At 38.9% G+C, this 16,604-nt stretch overlaps 1 protein-coding gene across 1 annotated transcript in view; it reads right to left on the minus strand.

Moving 5' to 3' along the window:
* The window catches only part of LOC139733328 (uncharacterized), a 29,721-nt gene extending 23,622 nt beyond the window's left edge, over positions 1-6,099 (minus strand). Inside the window, exons 1-3 of the mRNA XM_071644166.1 lie at positions 5,743-6,099; positions 1,092-1,171; positions 558-599 (exon numbers count right to left, since the gene is read on the minus strand). Coding sequence (XP_071500267.1) covers positions 558-599; positions 1,092-1,171; positions 5,743-5,822 — 202 coding nt within the window. The 5' untranslated portion in view covers positions 5,823-6,099. The remainder of the gene's footprint in view (positions 1-557; positions 600-1,091; positions 1,172-5,742) is intronic.
* Between the last annotated feature and the right edge of the window lie 10,505 nt (positions 6,100-16,604).

Here is a 16,604-nt window from a genome sequence, read left to right on the forward strand (position 1 = left end):
AGAGCTATGAAGAACCTTATAACCTCATTTGTTCTTTTCAAGTCTGGTGAGTTTGTTGGAGAGGTTCTTATGGGAAACTTCGCTTATTGTGGTGACTGTGCCTCGAACAAACTGAGTTTTGTCTGTTTTCCATGGTTCGACTAGTCGGCTGGGGAACTCTCATCCATTAACTGAATTTTAATCTATTTCACATTATTTCGGATTTATTGAAGTCAACCATACCTTTAATGGATTATCCATAGCTTTGGTAAGATAATTTATCTCTCACATAAATACAGAACATTTAAATGTGATAGAATAATCATTACGTATAGGGCAAGGGGGTAAAATCAGACCTCGAACATGTCGAATTTGATAGTGTGGAAAACTATTGTTATACGAATAAACTATAGTCGTCAGAATGAATGCCTATCATGCCGTACAAACACAGCTTGAGTGAACGTTAGATTTGCCTCTATGTATGTCTTGAATATAGGTATTGTAATATACATTGATTCCTCGTTGCATTGACTTTTTTCAAGACAAATGAACTATACGTTAACAACAACGGAACTTACTTGGCTTAATCTTTGCATTCCTGCGCGCCCATGTGTCGATAGCTGAAAGTAAAATGGGACAAGGGGTAGTTATCATGACTACTGTAGCCTCATGAATTTTGTGATTAGAAATAAATTTGCTGAAGCATAAACAATGAAAAGGATAATGTCAATGATTGATAAATACAACTTTCTAAAAGAAAACTGAAGCAGTGGAATATAATCCCATAACACTTATTAACTCTGTTATCTGTGTATATAATGATTAAAGTAATCGTATTCCTGAGTTTTCTTCCCCTATCTATCATTGAATTCTCACCCTCGTCAAGTTTTCACTCCCCGTATTATCGTATAAATTACCTTTCGATTGTGCAGCGATACAAGTTCCCTTTGATATCGATTTCATCATTTTTGCTTTATTACCACATGATAGATATAATCTTTTGTTTTTTTAATCTTTTTTTTTCTATGAACATAGAGAGTGATCAAAAAAATTAAAGTGAATAGGACGACATCAACAGGATGATCCTGGCAGACTTCCAATGAAGAACTTACCCAGGTAGAAGACATCTTGGTCGGCCTCGTCACCCTGCTCCCAACCATTCAGTGGGATCCACGCCTCACATCGCGGCTTACTGCAGGGACACAAGACAATGAGGAGGGGGAGACAACCATGTTGTAATCTGGCAATAATTATGATAAGAATACTGACCCATAGACATTGAATGAACACCAATCCAAACTGAACATTACATCTACTCTTATCACGCCTGTCTAAATCGTTATCGAAGTGCTACATGGTGTGAACTTCTGGCCGAATTGCTGGCCCATTACTGCAAAGGAGGTACCTGCTAGCACCCCCTTGGTACGACACCAATCACGATCCATATTTCCTGTTATTCTTCATGACAGTCTTAAACATTGTTAAAGATATTACCCAACAAACTCAGAATAAATGGCGCCATCACCTTTAAGGAGGTAATAATATTCGATTACTATCTACACCTCCTACATGACTTCACTAAGCAACGGGTAGCATGGGACTCCCTTTGGTCGTGTTTGCTCAGCCGCCGTGGAATACTTACCTGTGTTTACTGTGGCGTTTGGCGTGTTTGCGATAGACACATACTCTTTGACAAGAGGTCGTAGCCTTTACATTGTGTTAGCATGATATTTCAGAGGTAAGATGTTCTATAAGGACTTGAATGAAATATTGCTTTCATCTATGTACGTACTCTACTAATTTTGATCATGATACAATCTGATTTTTACTTGAGGTAATAACTAGCAAAGTATTTAATATACCATAACTTAAACACACCATAACCATGGAATTATCTTTATCCGTCAAGTATCTGGGGAGGGGAGTGGATTTTGAGAGGAATAATCAAAATATCTTAATAAACTGTGACCATTTTCATAGAATTAGAACGCGGTCCAGCAATATCTAGTCATGAAAAAAAAAACCCGGGGGCATTATGTATACGTATACAATTTATTTCATCTCTCAAACAACAACACTATGTAGTGTCAGCAATTCAATAGTGAATTTTGTGTTGGTGGAGCTTTATAAACGTCTGTTCTAAACTATCTTCTGCATTTGAAATCCCGAATTCTTACTTATCTTTTCATTACAACCGTTGAAAACTCTTAAGATATACAACAATTTCCTATTCTGGTTTCTGATAACCAACTTATTTAGATGTATGAAGAGTGACCTACACTTTGAATTCTTCTCACGTCTCCACCACCAAGGAGGTATATCACACCCCAAACTCTGACCAGAAGTTTAGTAGTCTCTCTCTATACAGCGTCTTTCTCTAAAACTACAAGGACTCAAACATTTAGATGTATCAAAAAATATATATGTCATATCATTCTCTCCACTCGTTTTAGGAGCATACAATCATATCAAAGGAGCCAGGTAGGTATGTGGCAAAGTGCTTGGCTGCCAAGGGCATGCATGCACTCTTCAGACTTGCCATTACTACTGTGTAAGATTATAGGAGGAGCGTATATTATTATTCATATACTTGTGAATAGCATCGCGCCCTATGTGCAACTCATAATTCTACCCCATCTTTACCCCTACAGCAGGACCAATAGTTCTCATGAGAAAAGAATGCGCGCCAGTGTTTCCCATTATTTACATTTTGTTGCTGTTATTTATTCCAATGTTCTGTGAATCATGTAATTTGACTGAGATATCCAACATTCCTATCGATTTTCAAGATTGTAGAGCGAGTTGTTTTCCGTCTATCTGTTGTCTATGGGACCAACGTTTATCGAGCGGTATTGATTTGTGTGGGACAGCGGCAATGTCAACGCGTTACAATCAGTGTACTGTTGTTGACCTACTACCTCTCATTGGTCACGTCTTCAATCTAGCTGCATATGGATATTAAAAAAAGAAATTAGATGAATACGTAACACTGGATGTGAACTCTTTATACAACATGATGATGTAAATAACAAAAACCCAGTAAACAAACGAACTTGTCCACAGATATAATTAGTGAGATTTCGTATCTACATCCATCCAAATTTGTGTTTTTGATTTATCCTTGATTTTGGTTTGTCTTTCCTTTTCGGGTGAATGGGGAGAGGTTCGGAATGGAAGGAGGACAGGATGGGGAAATAAAGGGGGGGGGGGGGAGAAAAGGACAGGTTGGGGAAGCCACACCCATGTCAATACACTGTACGTGTGTATATAATGTGGCATGCTGACATATTACCACAACAGCAGTAGTGATTCTGATTTTATTTTAATTAACTGAACGGTAAGATTTGACATTTTCTTTTCTCTTTTTTGTGTGTCTGTTCTTTCATTTTATTTGTTATTTTCATCTATATGTATTCGGAGGGGAGAGGGAGGGAAAGGTGAGAGTGGGGAATAAAGGATTGGAGGAGATGTGGGGAGAGAGGGGTGAGGGGCCGACAGGGAAGAGGAGGAGGAGGAGGAAGAAGAAGAAGAAGAAGAAGAAGAAGAAGAAGAAGAAGAAGGAGAAGAGGAGGTCTGGAGGGCGGGGGATTGAGGACAGGTTGGGACTTACAGAGGGGAGGCCGGGAAGAGCGGGGTAGGTATTGGTAGGAGACTGGACAGGAAAGATGGCAGGCAAGATCCGACGACAGTTTGGAAAAGATTTGAAAAGGTTGGGCAGGGATGGATGACTTTGCACACTGAGAGCAACATTCAACAAATTGAAATAATTCTTCAGGATACAGGCAAACGAGTCCTTCTGACATATTTCATGGTGTTAGTAGGCGATTGGAAGTAGTGTATATGTGTATGAGTATTGCAAATCCCTATTCCAAGCTCAACAGCAAATGACTTGTTTATTACCAAAATACTGTCAGTACTGAGTCTGGGATGTTGATTTAGACAGGTTTGTTAAGGTCCACCATGATTCTCTGAGAATTTCAATTCTTCTTTTTTTTTCTTTTGCATGTATCGCTTGGTCAGATTTTGTCAGGTTAGTCTGACGTCATCTTTTTACAGGCTGTCAAAAAAGATCCACAGTTCTGTGAAGACATCACTTTTACCACGAGGATTCACAAGGAACATCATGTCTCAAGCTATCTGCGCTAAAGGACTATTAAAACCTTGGCTATTTAAGACATGAATTATTTGCTCATGAAAGAAAATCATTTTTATGTATTATTCAAAATATTAATTGATTAAAGGGATGCAAGCGTCTATAGTGTTATGTCATGTGCGGTCGTTTGTGGATGCGTTATACTCCGTGAATGATAATTCCATTGAAATAAAGATGAAATATGAATTTATGCAATAATGATTTATGAGAATGAAATCAATAGTTCATACGCAGATTAGAAATCGGTGACATCAAACTAATGTAGGTGTTTTAGTACAATATATTCCAGGTCTTACCCTGGGGTCCACTGATAAGGGACCCAAATCCCACAAGACATGCAAACATCACGGACATGATCAAAAGTAATTGTTCATAGCGTTTCTCTGTTATCTTTCTACAAATTTATTTTGCCTGTCGTTTCGTTTTTAGCGATAGAGAAATGACGACCCGCCATCCTTGGGATGTGGTTCTTATTCAAGGTCCGTTTTGGGAAAAATTGATTTTTGTTCTAGTTGTTGGCGTCGAAATCTGACGGTAGGCTAACCTCAACCAAGTCCGTAACCGTGAAGGCACAAACGCCCCACAAACGTCGCAGTGGATGTAAACGAAGCCCTTTGCCCTCATCTGTATTGTCCCAAATTGTTCATCCTCCATGTTCTGCCTTTGTCCGACGGACAAAAGGCGTTACGTAAGCCAACACATAGGAGACAGGTCGATTGGGAGCTATTGAATAGAATCGCCACACAGAGATGGATGTTGTTCCCCGAAGGAGTATAAGGAGGCACACGGTGGCTGGACGTGTGCGGAGCTGGTAGGCATGGTAGGCATGGTAGGGGCGAGTCTATGCGCTTAGCCGTGTTAACATAAATGTAAATGCAATGATCGTTCCAAGGTTAGAGAGCGGTTGATTCCTCTATTGGAATTTGTTTCTGAAGCCTCCTAAATGGAAGTGACATTTTAATCTTTGCTTCAAGGAGATGGAGTGAAATCTATTTGCTGACTGTATTTCTCCCTGTCCTCAAACGGTCCTAGTATTTGAAAAGGGTCTCCACTTTCTTTACCATTGTATATGTAGGTGTATACCATTTGAACAGATTGTCTATAAGAAAAAAGTCTGTATTAATTCATACAGGTAGTTCCATTTTATCGTAAAATACTTGATTAACGGTTGCCCAGAATCTGGTATCAAATTTGTAATCCTCAAGTCTCATATGAATACTGGTACGAATGTAATTCACTTTTTGCTGACTCTTAGTTCTCTTTTCAGTAAATCCATGACACATTTCCGCTGGTTTTACGTTATAACGAAGCTAATAATGGCTACAATTTGGGCTGCAAAAAGCACCCCAATCAGAGACAGCGTTAGTTTTATCATTAGAGAGTTTGGGACATTAACTTTGTGACTGTTATTATGTACGCCGTGACTTTTCGGTGCTTCTCATCTGTAGGTACGTTTACGTTTATGCAAACTGATTAATGAAAGTGTGCTGGCTGTGAGCATACAAGTTCGTCGTAGTATCTTGTTGCTGCAATTTGAGAAATATTACCATATTTTGTCAATCTATGACACTAGAGCATCATAGTACAGCATGATAGGGTGCCCCTCTCACCTTAGGTTTCTCCCAACTCGTGAAGAAGGTGTACGCAGTCCGCTCTTGGCTCCATTCTGCGAGGTCTTGGGCGGCAACATCGGGGGAAATACCGGATGGCATCACCTCATCATCCACGGAATCGTTGTCCTCATCATCCTCATCTCTTGTATTTTTCTCATTTCTCTTCAGCCAATGATAATCCCTCAAATACTATAGAATGTACGTGCATTCCGAGAAGTCTCATTCAGCTATTACTATCTGAGAAACAAAGCTAGAAAGAGGTTTAGTTTTACACGCTGCGTTAAGTGTTAATGTGGGACATCAGAAGGGTGTCAACTAGAAGCTTGCTGAAATCATTCAACGACGTCAGTTTCTCGTCTTCATCTGTTAAAAAGTCCCGGTAATTGTTGTCATGACGATAATGAAACTTGGAGACTTTGGTGCGGACCGAAAATACTCATATCACGTGAGTGGAAGTTACCAAGATACTGTACGTGTTCTCCTGTAGAACCAATAAAAAGATTAATGCAACAGTGACAGATGTGTCAGATATAATTTTGCATAATATCAACTGACATCGAATATGGTGTGAATTACATAGATTGTGCATACACAATACCCATATAGTATCATTTTTCTACATATAGGCCTAACATGGTAGAATTTTACACTAATTTTGTTTTGCTTTACAATCGCTATCTATCAATCAACACACACAAATGATGATGATGATGTGTGTGTGTGTATTCTGAAAACTTTTTTAAAAATTAAATGGAGCAGTTGCGTTCAGAACAAAATACATAGTATGGAAATGTTTTATGACATACTTTCTATGTCGATAAACTTCCTAATCTAGCTTTGACAACTCACATCTGACGGTCATTAGTATGACTGTATACATTGTATTATGCAGACTTTGATCATGGCTGTAAACTTGGCAATTTGGTTTTTAACTTATTTTGCAAGGTGATACCGACGCAGAATGTAACGGCTAGAGAAAGGAAAGAACTCTCGAGGTAGGAAAAAGGTATAAAGTTTCAACAATGTGCAAAGTAGGCCCAAACATATATTATATATCATTTGATATTAAGAACTTGTGTAAGACGTTAGCAATTGATAAGAATACAAGGATGCTAAGAAGACGTTTACGCAATCATTATGTATGTCGCATAAAGTCAGAACTCATATCCCTCCATTGCAAAATCATTCTTAAATTGTTACAACTCTAACAATGTGCATGAAGGACATGCATTATTTCTACTTGATTAAACAAAAAGACAGGTGTGGGCAAGACTTCATTGAGTGGGAGATTCGTATCCTGTTATGACGTCATCACTGTAAATAGTGAATGTATTAACAATTCTGGGTGCCATCTATTCGGAGGAAAAACATGTAGAATTTCAAACTTTCATAACTTCAATATTTTTAGGTCGATTTACATGGAACCCTCGCCACCATCTTGCCATCTTTTTTGTTTCATTTCGGACAACTTGAAATATTAATGAAGTTCCTTGTTAAGACAGACAGTCTATCAGGAAGACGGACTCAAATCTTATCTGAGGACAGTTTTAGGAGCAGTGTTAAGCCAGTACGCTGAAACACCCCTTGGAGGCTTGTACATGTTCTTTACCCCAAAAGAAGAAGAAGAACTTAAACCTATCACTATATCATTATGGTCATCTAGTGTTCGAAGCGGAAGCAGTATCCTTTAATTTGTTTGCATGTCATCTAATTGGCACAATTAAAGCATTGTTAAGTCATGCTGTAATATAGTTGACTAAGTCGAATTTGTAACAAGCCGTTTGTGTGCTGTGATGATGACAGAACAGGGATCCTGGGAATGACTCTACTATACATCCATGGTCAGAGGTAAGAATCATCCCTCGACTGCATGGGACTGGAGGCATCTAGGATAATACTTTATCGGATATAGCACAAAACTGGGCCCCGTTTTATCAGAAGATCAAATCGATTCTAAATTTTCTTAACACACAGGCTGCCATAGACTTATGATAGAAATCAACTATATAATCAAATAGAACTCTTCATAATTGATACAGGGCCCTGGTACAATTAATTGACTGAATGTACAGTAGATCTCAAGAATACAAATCTAGAACTAGATTACTTTTGTACATACTCCCCTCCCTCATTCGGAAAAGAATGATGTATACATACTTGTACTTAGATTTCACATGACGGGAAACCATTTGTTTTTAGCCGTGTATATTGCTTATTGGGGATAAATAGTTGTCATGGTCTATCCTAGATTCTGGAGTCCTGGGTTACGCGGATTCCGAAGTCCTGTAGGGTTATTAGGGTATGGGTTAGGATTAGTACCCAATTTTCTGGGGTACAAAATGAACTCTTTTGCGATTTCACCTGTACAATGATATACCAAGCTCGCTCAAAAGGCCACCAGAGTGGCGCTCGTGGTGCGCTACGGTAAACGGCTTACCTGGTTCGCCAAGGCTACTGGTGTGACTTTATTAGCTCAACTCATCGCCGCTGAGTATCTTCAACCTGTTCAGTATACATAACTCCTCCTCGTCTCTTTGATTGAACAATACATGTATCTAGTCCACGCTCGAAATGTATCTGGCGTATTCCAAGTTATGCAGCGCAATCCTGAGAAGAGTCACTTATGTTTTAAAATAGTCCCTTCGACACCAGCAGTAAACGCGGACGTTCACGGATAAACAACAACGTCGAAATACAAAGGAGAGAGAATCAGTATTTCCCCCATACACTTGTCGCTTCAGCGAACTTGTAAGGAGTCGCACTCTGTTCGTCGCAAGGATGAGCCACCTTTGCACCGGGGCTCACCCGCTGCTCGAGTGTCCGTTGTTATGCAAACGAGCTCCCAGCCCTGTCACTAGGTTTCCTATTATTCTACTCCATCTTCTCCTCTGCTCCCATACTGTTACGGCAGAATGGATGCCCTGTTGCGATAGATCAATACGTGTTTAGATTTGTAATTAAGTCCTTTTCAGTAGTCACTTGCATTTTCAAGAGCATGAAAAGAATCTGTGCTGTTTGAAACGAATGCATTCTTTCCTTGTAAAGACAAGCGGAAACCTTTCCTGCAGTGCAGCGTTGTAATCGAGGCATGTGTACCAGAAAACAGAAACAGAGTATACACAGAAAACAACGTTTTACCCGCGTTTTACCACACGGAGTGAAAGTTATTGGGGTGCTGAAAAATGCATCGTCAAAGTAAAGTATATTATGAACTCATTTTATATCATGCAATGTCTATTGATGTGACTTTCTATTGATAGTATTGTTGCTCGTATAAGTCAATATTTCTACATATATATAGAAACCTGACAAAAGTTGATTTTTTACCATTTTGTTGCACCTTATGTCGTACGTAATGGAAATGATTCTTGCAATGTAACACAATTTGTTTGCAGTAGAATGGAATTTATCCTCATTGTTCAAGATGAGATGAAGAGTTCAGACATCATGCCATCTGTTGAAACACCCACTACAGTCATTCTGAAATCCATAAACTTATTAGACACAATCCAAAGACAAGAGTTCATGCCGCCCTCTCTCGACGTCATCCAGGACAACTTTTAAACCCACGCCGGCACGTTACGGGTTGCCTGTAACTACCCCCCCCCCCCATAATATCATCACTTCTAAGGACACAGTATTGATTGATTTTAGTTGAAAAGTAAACAGCACGTCTAAGTCCATTTAGATCCATCATATTACTAGGTCCACGGATCCGTGTACCCTGAAAATAAACACACAACAAAGGTTACTGATATAGCAGTATTTTAAGTGTTCAAACAGTCTGATAATGTTTACTCGCAGAGATAGGCCGTCGATATATATACAGTGTCTGGGTTATGTGAGGGGAACGGATATGGATAGCTCGATCCTGTCAAAACAGTTTATCAGAAATCGCAGAGTTAATGAGGCAATATACTTCATGATGCAGCATGGTCACACGTCTAAGGTGCTTAGCATTCATTAAACTGACAACTGACAGAATGATTTGCCATAAATAAACAATGACTGATTTTAGATAGTCAATTTTATACGCATGTAAAACATCAACTTACATTGTTACCTTTACAATGATCACTACAGGAATTTCGACAATGGATCCAAAATATTGCCTCGAATTTGCAGAGTGTCTTGATTTGACACTTCATAGCAATCTATAAGATAACAATCGTTGAGTATAAACAATTACCGTCGTTTATGAGTCCATTCAAAAGTCAAGTTCAAGTTAAATAAAGTACACATATTTGCAAAGAAAGAACAGTTGAATGAGGGTTGCGAGGGGTGGGGATTAATCACGGTCATATCGTTTTCAATCTGACTCGTTCTCCAAGAACAATGTCGGTCGCAGTCACACTGCAAAACTGGATGATAAGTGTCGTTTGGCCACAACTGTGTCCGAAACTTTGTTGAGATAATATTATGTACACTCCAAGTAATGGGGACATCAAACTACATTTCGAAAGAGGTTAAAGATACTTTAATGCTCCTCCTTCTCAGGCCCGATGAAAGCGTCTTTCAGTGTTTCGAGAGTAAACGGTCTGACCTTGTGTGAGAACGAACAACATTACTGCAAGCAACATCAAGAAAGGTCAAAGCAGTCACCCAGAATCAAGTGGATACGAGGGATTTCCCCCACGATCCCGGGGTAGTTCAAACCCTCACCCCCTCCCCTCCCCATCTCGCCTTAAAGACAAAATCTGTTGAATAGCTTCCGTCATCTACACACCCTGTACAATCGAGCAGGGGATATGTCAAAGACAATGATTACAATCCTTTCAAAACTTGAGTTTGTGACTATCTTACAGCGATCGGTGGCTTCCGATGGGGATACTATATTTGGAATAATGGCGGGAAGATAAGTATGGACAGCAGGCATAGTGTATCAACGATTCTTATCCTTACTGATTTTCCATCAGCAGTTTCCTCGTGTCCAGTACGAGAAATAATAGCATCGAAACAAGACCCAGCATATGTAAATTGCAGAGAAAGAGAGAGAGAGAGAGAGAGAGAGAGAGAGAGAGATAAAGATGGAGGGACAGAGGGGGAGAAGAGAGGAGATAGAATCAATAAGAAAAGGGAAAATCAATTTTGGGGTTAGCCGAAAATGGTCGCTTTTATAGTGATTCTAAAAGAGAGCAAGTGATTTGTCTTAGAATATTAATATACGATCAGACAGCGTGTTACATGTTCTATATTTGTTTTAGTTGATATTATGATGTTTATGAATACATGTGTGTATTGTCCATACTGCGCAGGGCCTCCAAGAATAACAGTATTCATTAACTCAGTAATGGAGCCACCCTGTAAAAACAAGACTCATGAATAAAGCAATAATTGAAGGAGAGTAAATAATTAGGGGAGTCTTCCCGAAGTACTGAGTGAATCAAACCAAGAGTTCCCGAACTATTTCTGTCTCAGGATTATGAATAATTGTGACACACCACATCACATAATCAAGGCACTTCCAGTTTCGATTCCTTCTCCATCCTTCTGATTCCCAGGAAAACCAATAACCCTATTTCTTCCTTTTTTCTGCGCTGTAAGATTGTATTTACGTACCTCTATCTTACTATCTTTATGCCCCAGCACAGATTCTGTATACCCCTCACGGATATCAGAGGTAATAAAGTAACTCATTCAGTTCTTATATTTTTTGGATATACGAATGGAGCTTAAACAAACAAATTTTCATCATGTATCGACTCGCATTTTGTTGATGTGCACTTTAATATTTACAAAACATTAATTATGAAAATTGATTCATGAAGAGAATATCTTCATCGTCAGTGCATTATTTGCTTCACCTCATGGCTATCAAAAACCTTACAAGTTTCTTCCCTTTAATAGTAGGTGATGTTCTTCGTATGTCTACGATATTGAGCAGTCGCAAAGGGCAAGATATTTAGCCTCAAAACAAAACCAACCTGTCACCTTTAATTTGACTCCAGGATGTTCTCTAATGCCTTGCCTTTGACATTATGTCTGTAACATTCTTCTCTTTCTAGTCTACACTTTAATGTTGGCGCTTGGCAACAGAACTTGGTCTGGGTTGTCAGTTGTCATTCTGCATTGTGTGTATATCATTATCATTGTCATCACCATCACAATCATTATTTCAAAACAACTTTTCGTTCTTCTTTCACGTTTATTCCTCATTCATCTTCATTTTCTCCTTTTTCCTCTTACGTTTTTTTTTTCTATTTTCTTCTTCTTTCTGCTCTTTCTTCTTCTTCTTCTTCAACATATTCTATATCTTGTCTTATCTGCCTCTTCTTCATAGTTACTTTCATCCTTTCACTCCTTTCTCCTCCTCTTCTTATTCATCTTTTCGTCCTTCTTCGTTCGCTCGTTGAGTTTGTTCTTGTTGTTTATCCAATTCTGCTCGTTATAAAGGCATAAAGCTTGTTACAGTGATTTGACCCCATGTCAGACTTTTCAACATTTTGTCAACCAATTATCTTTGTCAACGACTCGTCAAGGAAGGATGGTGGGTATTAAAGTGGGTGCCTCGATTACAAGAAGACATCCTTTAGGGCGTTACCAGGGTGAAGGTCATCAAACCTGTCACCATGGTTACGAAAAACAAAACGCCACAGGGGATTAAAAAAAAAACGCGAAAGAAGAAATTTTCCATAAAAGGCAGAATTCGTGTATATGTTTAAAGATTTTCTTTCAGATATCTGATGTAGGTCATGAATGTCTCTGTCCCTCTCTCTTTCTAGAGGCTTATGTATAATGAAAGTTAATAAAACGTATAACTTGGATATCAATTGAGAGAGTTTACTTCCATGACATGTACAAGAGCTGATGTTTTCATCATCTTTCAGAACTGTTATTGTCCGTTCGTTAGTGTTTAATTAAGACATTAAGGCAGATGTCAGATCACAATAATTCTGCACAAAATGTATCTAGCAGTGCTAGGCAGTCCACTAATCAGAATAATGTAGACCAGCAGTCTACCTGTTTTTATAATAAAGTTTCCGACTGTTCCAGTAGCGACTTTTCAAGTTGGGTAGGAATCTGCATCAACCAACTACTAACGAGAGCAATGAAGGCTTTGACCAATCACGACAAGTCTACCGCGCAGTGACATTTGGTATGTGCTGCTGCCAGTATTCATGTCTGGTCATTATAAGAGAAGTGTAGATTTTAAAATATGAGCGAACGAGAGAGTAAAATCTGTAGTCGGGTGAAGTGATTCGAATCGTCTGGTGAGTCATCGGACGGGTCGACCTTGTTTTCCTCTCATCACCTTTAGAAAACAAAGCAGACGGTGTGGTAATGACCATCAAATTATCATCATTTTGTATTCTCGCTTCATTGAAGACCTTAAAAAATCATCTCGGCGGAAGCAGATGAGAGAAACTCAAATGAAAAGGTACATCGAATGAGATTACATCGTAAGAGAAGCAGCGAGCCATTAAGCGAACGCCCATATGTGTTTTATCGTGGTGTATGACTGTCTGGATGTGTTCGCTCAGTGTCCACGATTTGGCGCGTCACACTTACCCCTGTACTCCACTGAGCAATGATGAGGAGGACTTCATGTTCCATGGGACGGTTTTTCTCATTAGCAACATAACCACCTTTCGATCTGTGATGGAAACGGCTCATGTACTCGAGACATTGGGATTAGTGATGCGCAGCGTTTCTCGGTAAACTTTTAGTGATAAATTTCGGTACTTCTGCGATACTTGCTGTTATTTTCATCAACACATCAAAAGAAGTGCAGTAGTGAGAAATACTTTCGAATGGGATAGGCTGCGATTCTTAAAACATGTAAGCTGCTTGCAATTTTGTGCAAAGCATATACAAATACTCTCTGAATTTCGGAAGGAGAACTAAAGCAAGTCACTCAATGCGAGATAAATTTACGCCACTGATGTGAGAGAGAGAGAATTGGGTTCATTTAACGTTTATCGCCGATACCTGGAGATACTCGGAATCTAAACTCAAGTTTAAGATCATCATGGCGACCTTTCCGAGGTGCGTCATCGTCGTCGGGATCATTGCCGGACTAACCATCGATACCACAGGTGAGACTCTTAAATTAACGCCGAATCGCCGCAAACTTTAATTTCATCCTTTACTTCGCTTTGTTGTTGTTGTTGTTAACTGCATATAATAAGAGCTTCACACAAAGTTACATATACAATGCAGCATCATATGCTGGTCTTTAATGAGGCTTTCTCATGCATAGGACCTGTGACAAAGGGAGGCAAAACACGACTGAAAATGATAAAATGTGTGTCTATCAAACGGATTCTATTCTTCGATTTTTTAGTAGTCCAGATCAAGCACGTCAAGTGAGTTTTCGCAGGCATACGAAACATATACTTCTACCTAGGCATGTTAAAACGCGAGAGTGAAATGGACAAACAACCAGGTTTTTGTCTTTTATCGTTGATAATCTATAACAAGAAAGCACGAATTTAATATGGCCATAAAGTATCTGTCTTTAATTTCAGTGACCATGAAAGACATTGGTTCCCGAAATGATATCGTCACTTTGTAATAATTATGGACACCTATCACTATTCAATGTCAACTTTAACATGCTTAAAAACTATGTTACTTTCTTATTCTTTCTTTCTTTTTAATGAAATTATACTGCCTGGGCTCTGTTTCATAAAGTTGTTCGTAAAGTTACGAACGACTAACGAGCGACTGGTGATCAGTTCTTGTGGTGAATTATTGAAATTCTAGTAAGTATAGCACATCGCAACTGATTACCAGTCGCTCGTAAGTTGTTCGTAACTTTACGAACAGCTTTATGAAACACCCCCCCCCCCCCCCCGGTCTGTTTCATCTCTACGTCATTTGTTGAAGTTAAGTTGAACAACGAGTGGACATCCCAGTTATTCTGTATGTGCTTAGAGTGCTGATTGGCATAGAAAACCCCATAGCATTGTACACACTGTCCAAAGTCTCTGGTACATGAAGGGTTAAGTTAGATCACATGTTGAAAGCTGCTTGATCGCTGCAGGCGTTTGATATGAATCGGAAGAGTTACTTTGGTTTAATTTCCCGAACCATTAGGACGTAAATAACCAACCATTGGATAAGAAACGTACTTTATGTATAACTCTTTTATTAGCAAAGGGAAAAAGATGGAATGAACAATGGCTACCAATATTTACATGTAGTAATCATCTCATGACAAGAGTCAGAGGTTTAGTTCTGAGAGGATCTTATTCACGGCATTGAACCTTGTAATCTCTTTATCTCACATTCGAACTGTTCTACTATTGTCATTCGTCACCCTCTTGTTGTTGTCGATAAGTCTTTATACATTTATTAATATCTCGGTGTGGACATGATTGGCAATTTAGCTCTATGGTAAATGAGCGGAGAATCACAGCATGCTGTACAAAGCTTTGTTTTTGTTTAAGATTACTTTACATTACATTTCATTTATATTTTCCATATCCAAAATATAAACAAAATACAAAATTGTTGCAAAGTAGCATAGACGATTTGTCCAAGAAGGTGAAGTATCATGAAGCAAACAGAAGTATTACAAAAGTACAATAGAACGTTACAGCAGCACCTACAAACACATAAATAAAACTGATTAACATAATTTGATCATCACGAAATCACTATGAGTTGAAACAGCCCTCGCTAGTAAGGGATATATATGGAGGGAACTTGCAAAAAAGAAAAAGAGAAAAAAAAGCAGAGCTTGTACAAATTGTTACATGTGTGACAAGTTCCCTTTGCATATCAATTATACGTGCGTACATAAACGAGTGGTCATCGCTCAAGCCAGACACTCGTCGCTTAGTACTGACGATTAAACGAATGTAAATGACAAATCAAGATGACTAAGTGTAACTTAACGCGTTGAGTCCTATTTTTGAATTGTTAATACACAACTAAAGTAGAATTTTAGGAAGGTGAGTATAGAGGGTTAAAATGTGAAAAACATACGTCATACTAAATATCATGCAATTCTTGATTGAAAACAAAACAAAGCAGCGCAGTATTAGTATTTACATTTCTTATGCGGCACAGTAAATACATGTCCATGATTTATGCTCAGTATAACAATTCAAAAACTTTCATATTTTTTAGACTTTCTTATATGAGGCATACTGATTGACCTATATAAGTTTTTGTTTTTTCTGCCGAATTCTAACAAATGCATCCTGATGCAAAGGCGCCATCTTCAGACAAAATGTGGCTGAAGTTTGACAAGTTTGCTTTTGCTATTGAAAGCGATACAAGAAATGCTTTGATTAACTCAATTTCTCCTGTATAACACTGACAAGCGTGAAATTTTGATAAAATCAATGAAGAGAAGAGATTGTATCACTGCAGAGAAATAAAGGTCAAGTGAATAGCTGAAAGCAGCGAAGGAGAGAACGCGGGGAAACATTAGAGTAAAGGGGAGGCGGAAATTTGGATGTGAAGGTTAAAGTTCATAAGACGCCTGTACCGGACATCCCCGTCCCCACGGTTTTCAGTTCATGGTGAAAGAGCGAACCGGATAGCTCCTTAGTTACGATGGTTCCAGCTCACGCAGAAAAAAAATTCTACGTCAGCGAGACAATGTCCCTTTATTTCTTTATGTCTAACGCAGATCTTTCATTTGTCAAACGGACCCACCACGATCTTATCAAATGAATATCATGGAAATCGCCTCCCACTGTGACATAATCCCAATGGATGATTAGTTCCCTAAATCAGTAAATGTTCCATTGTGCCCTGATCTCCACGTCCGTGCTCCTTTGCCCAATAGGACAACAGAATTTGTGAAAGAAAGTTGTATACGTAATCAGAAACATTTGGTTTGATTGGATCACTGCCGTGGGAGTGACTAAATCCGATTGGTGGACGGAAAAGGAGCTCTCGCT

The sequence above is a fragment of the Diadema antillarum genome, unplaced genomic scaffold (genome assembly GCF_040938485.1).
Source record: "Diadema antillarum isolate AM-2024a unplaced genomic scaffold, OU_Dant_1.0 seq00000471_RagTag, whole genome shotgun sequence".
NCBI classification, from domain to species: Eukaryota; Metazoa; Echinodermata; class Echinoidea; order Diadematoida; family Diadematidae; genus Diadema; species Diadema antillarum.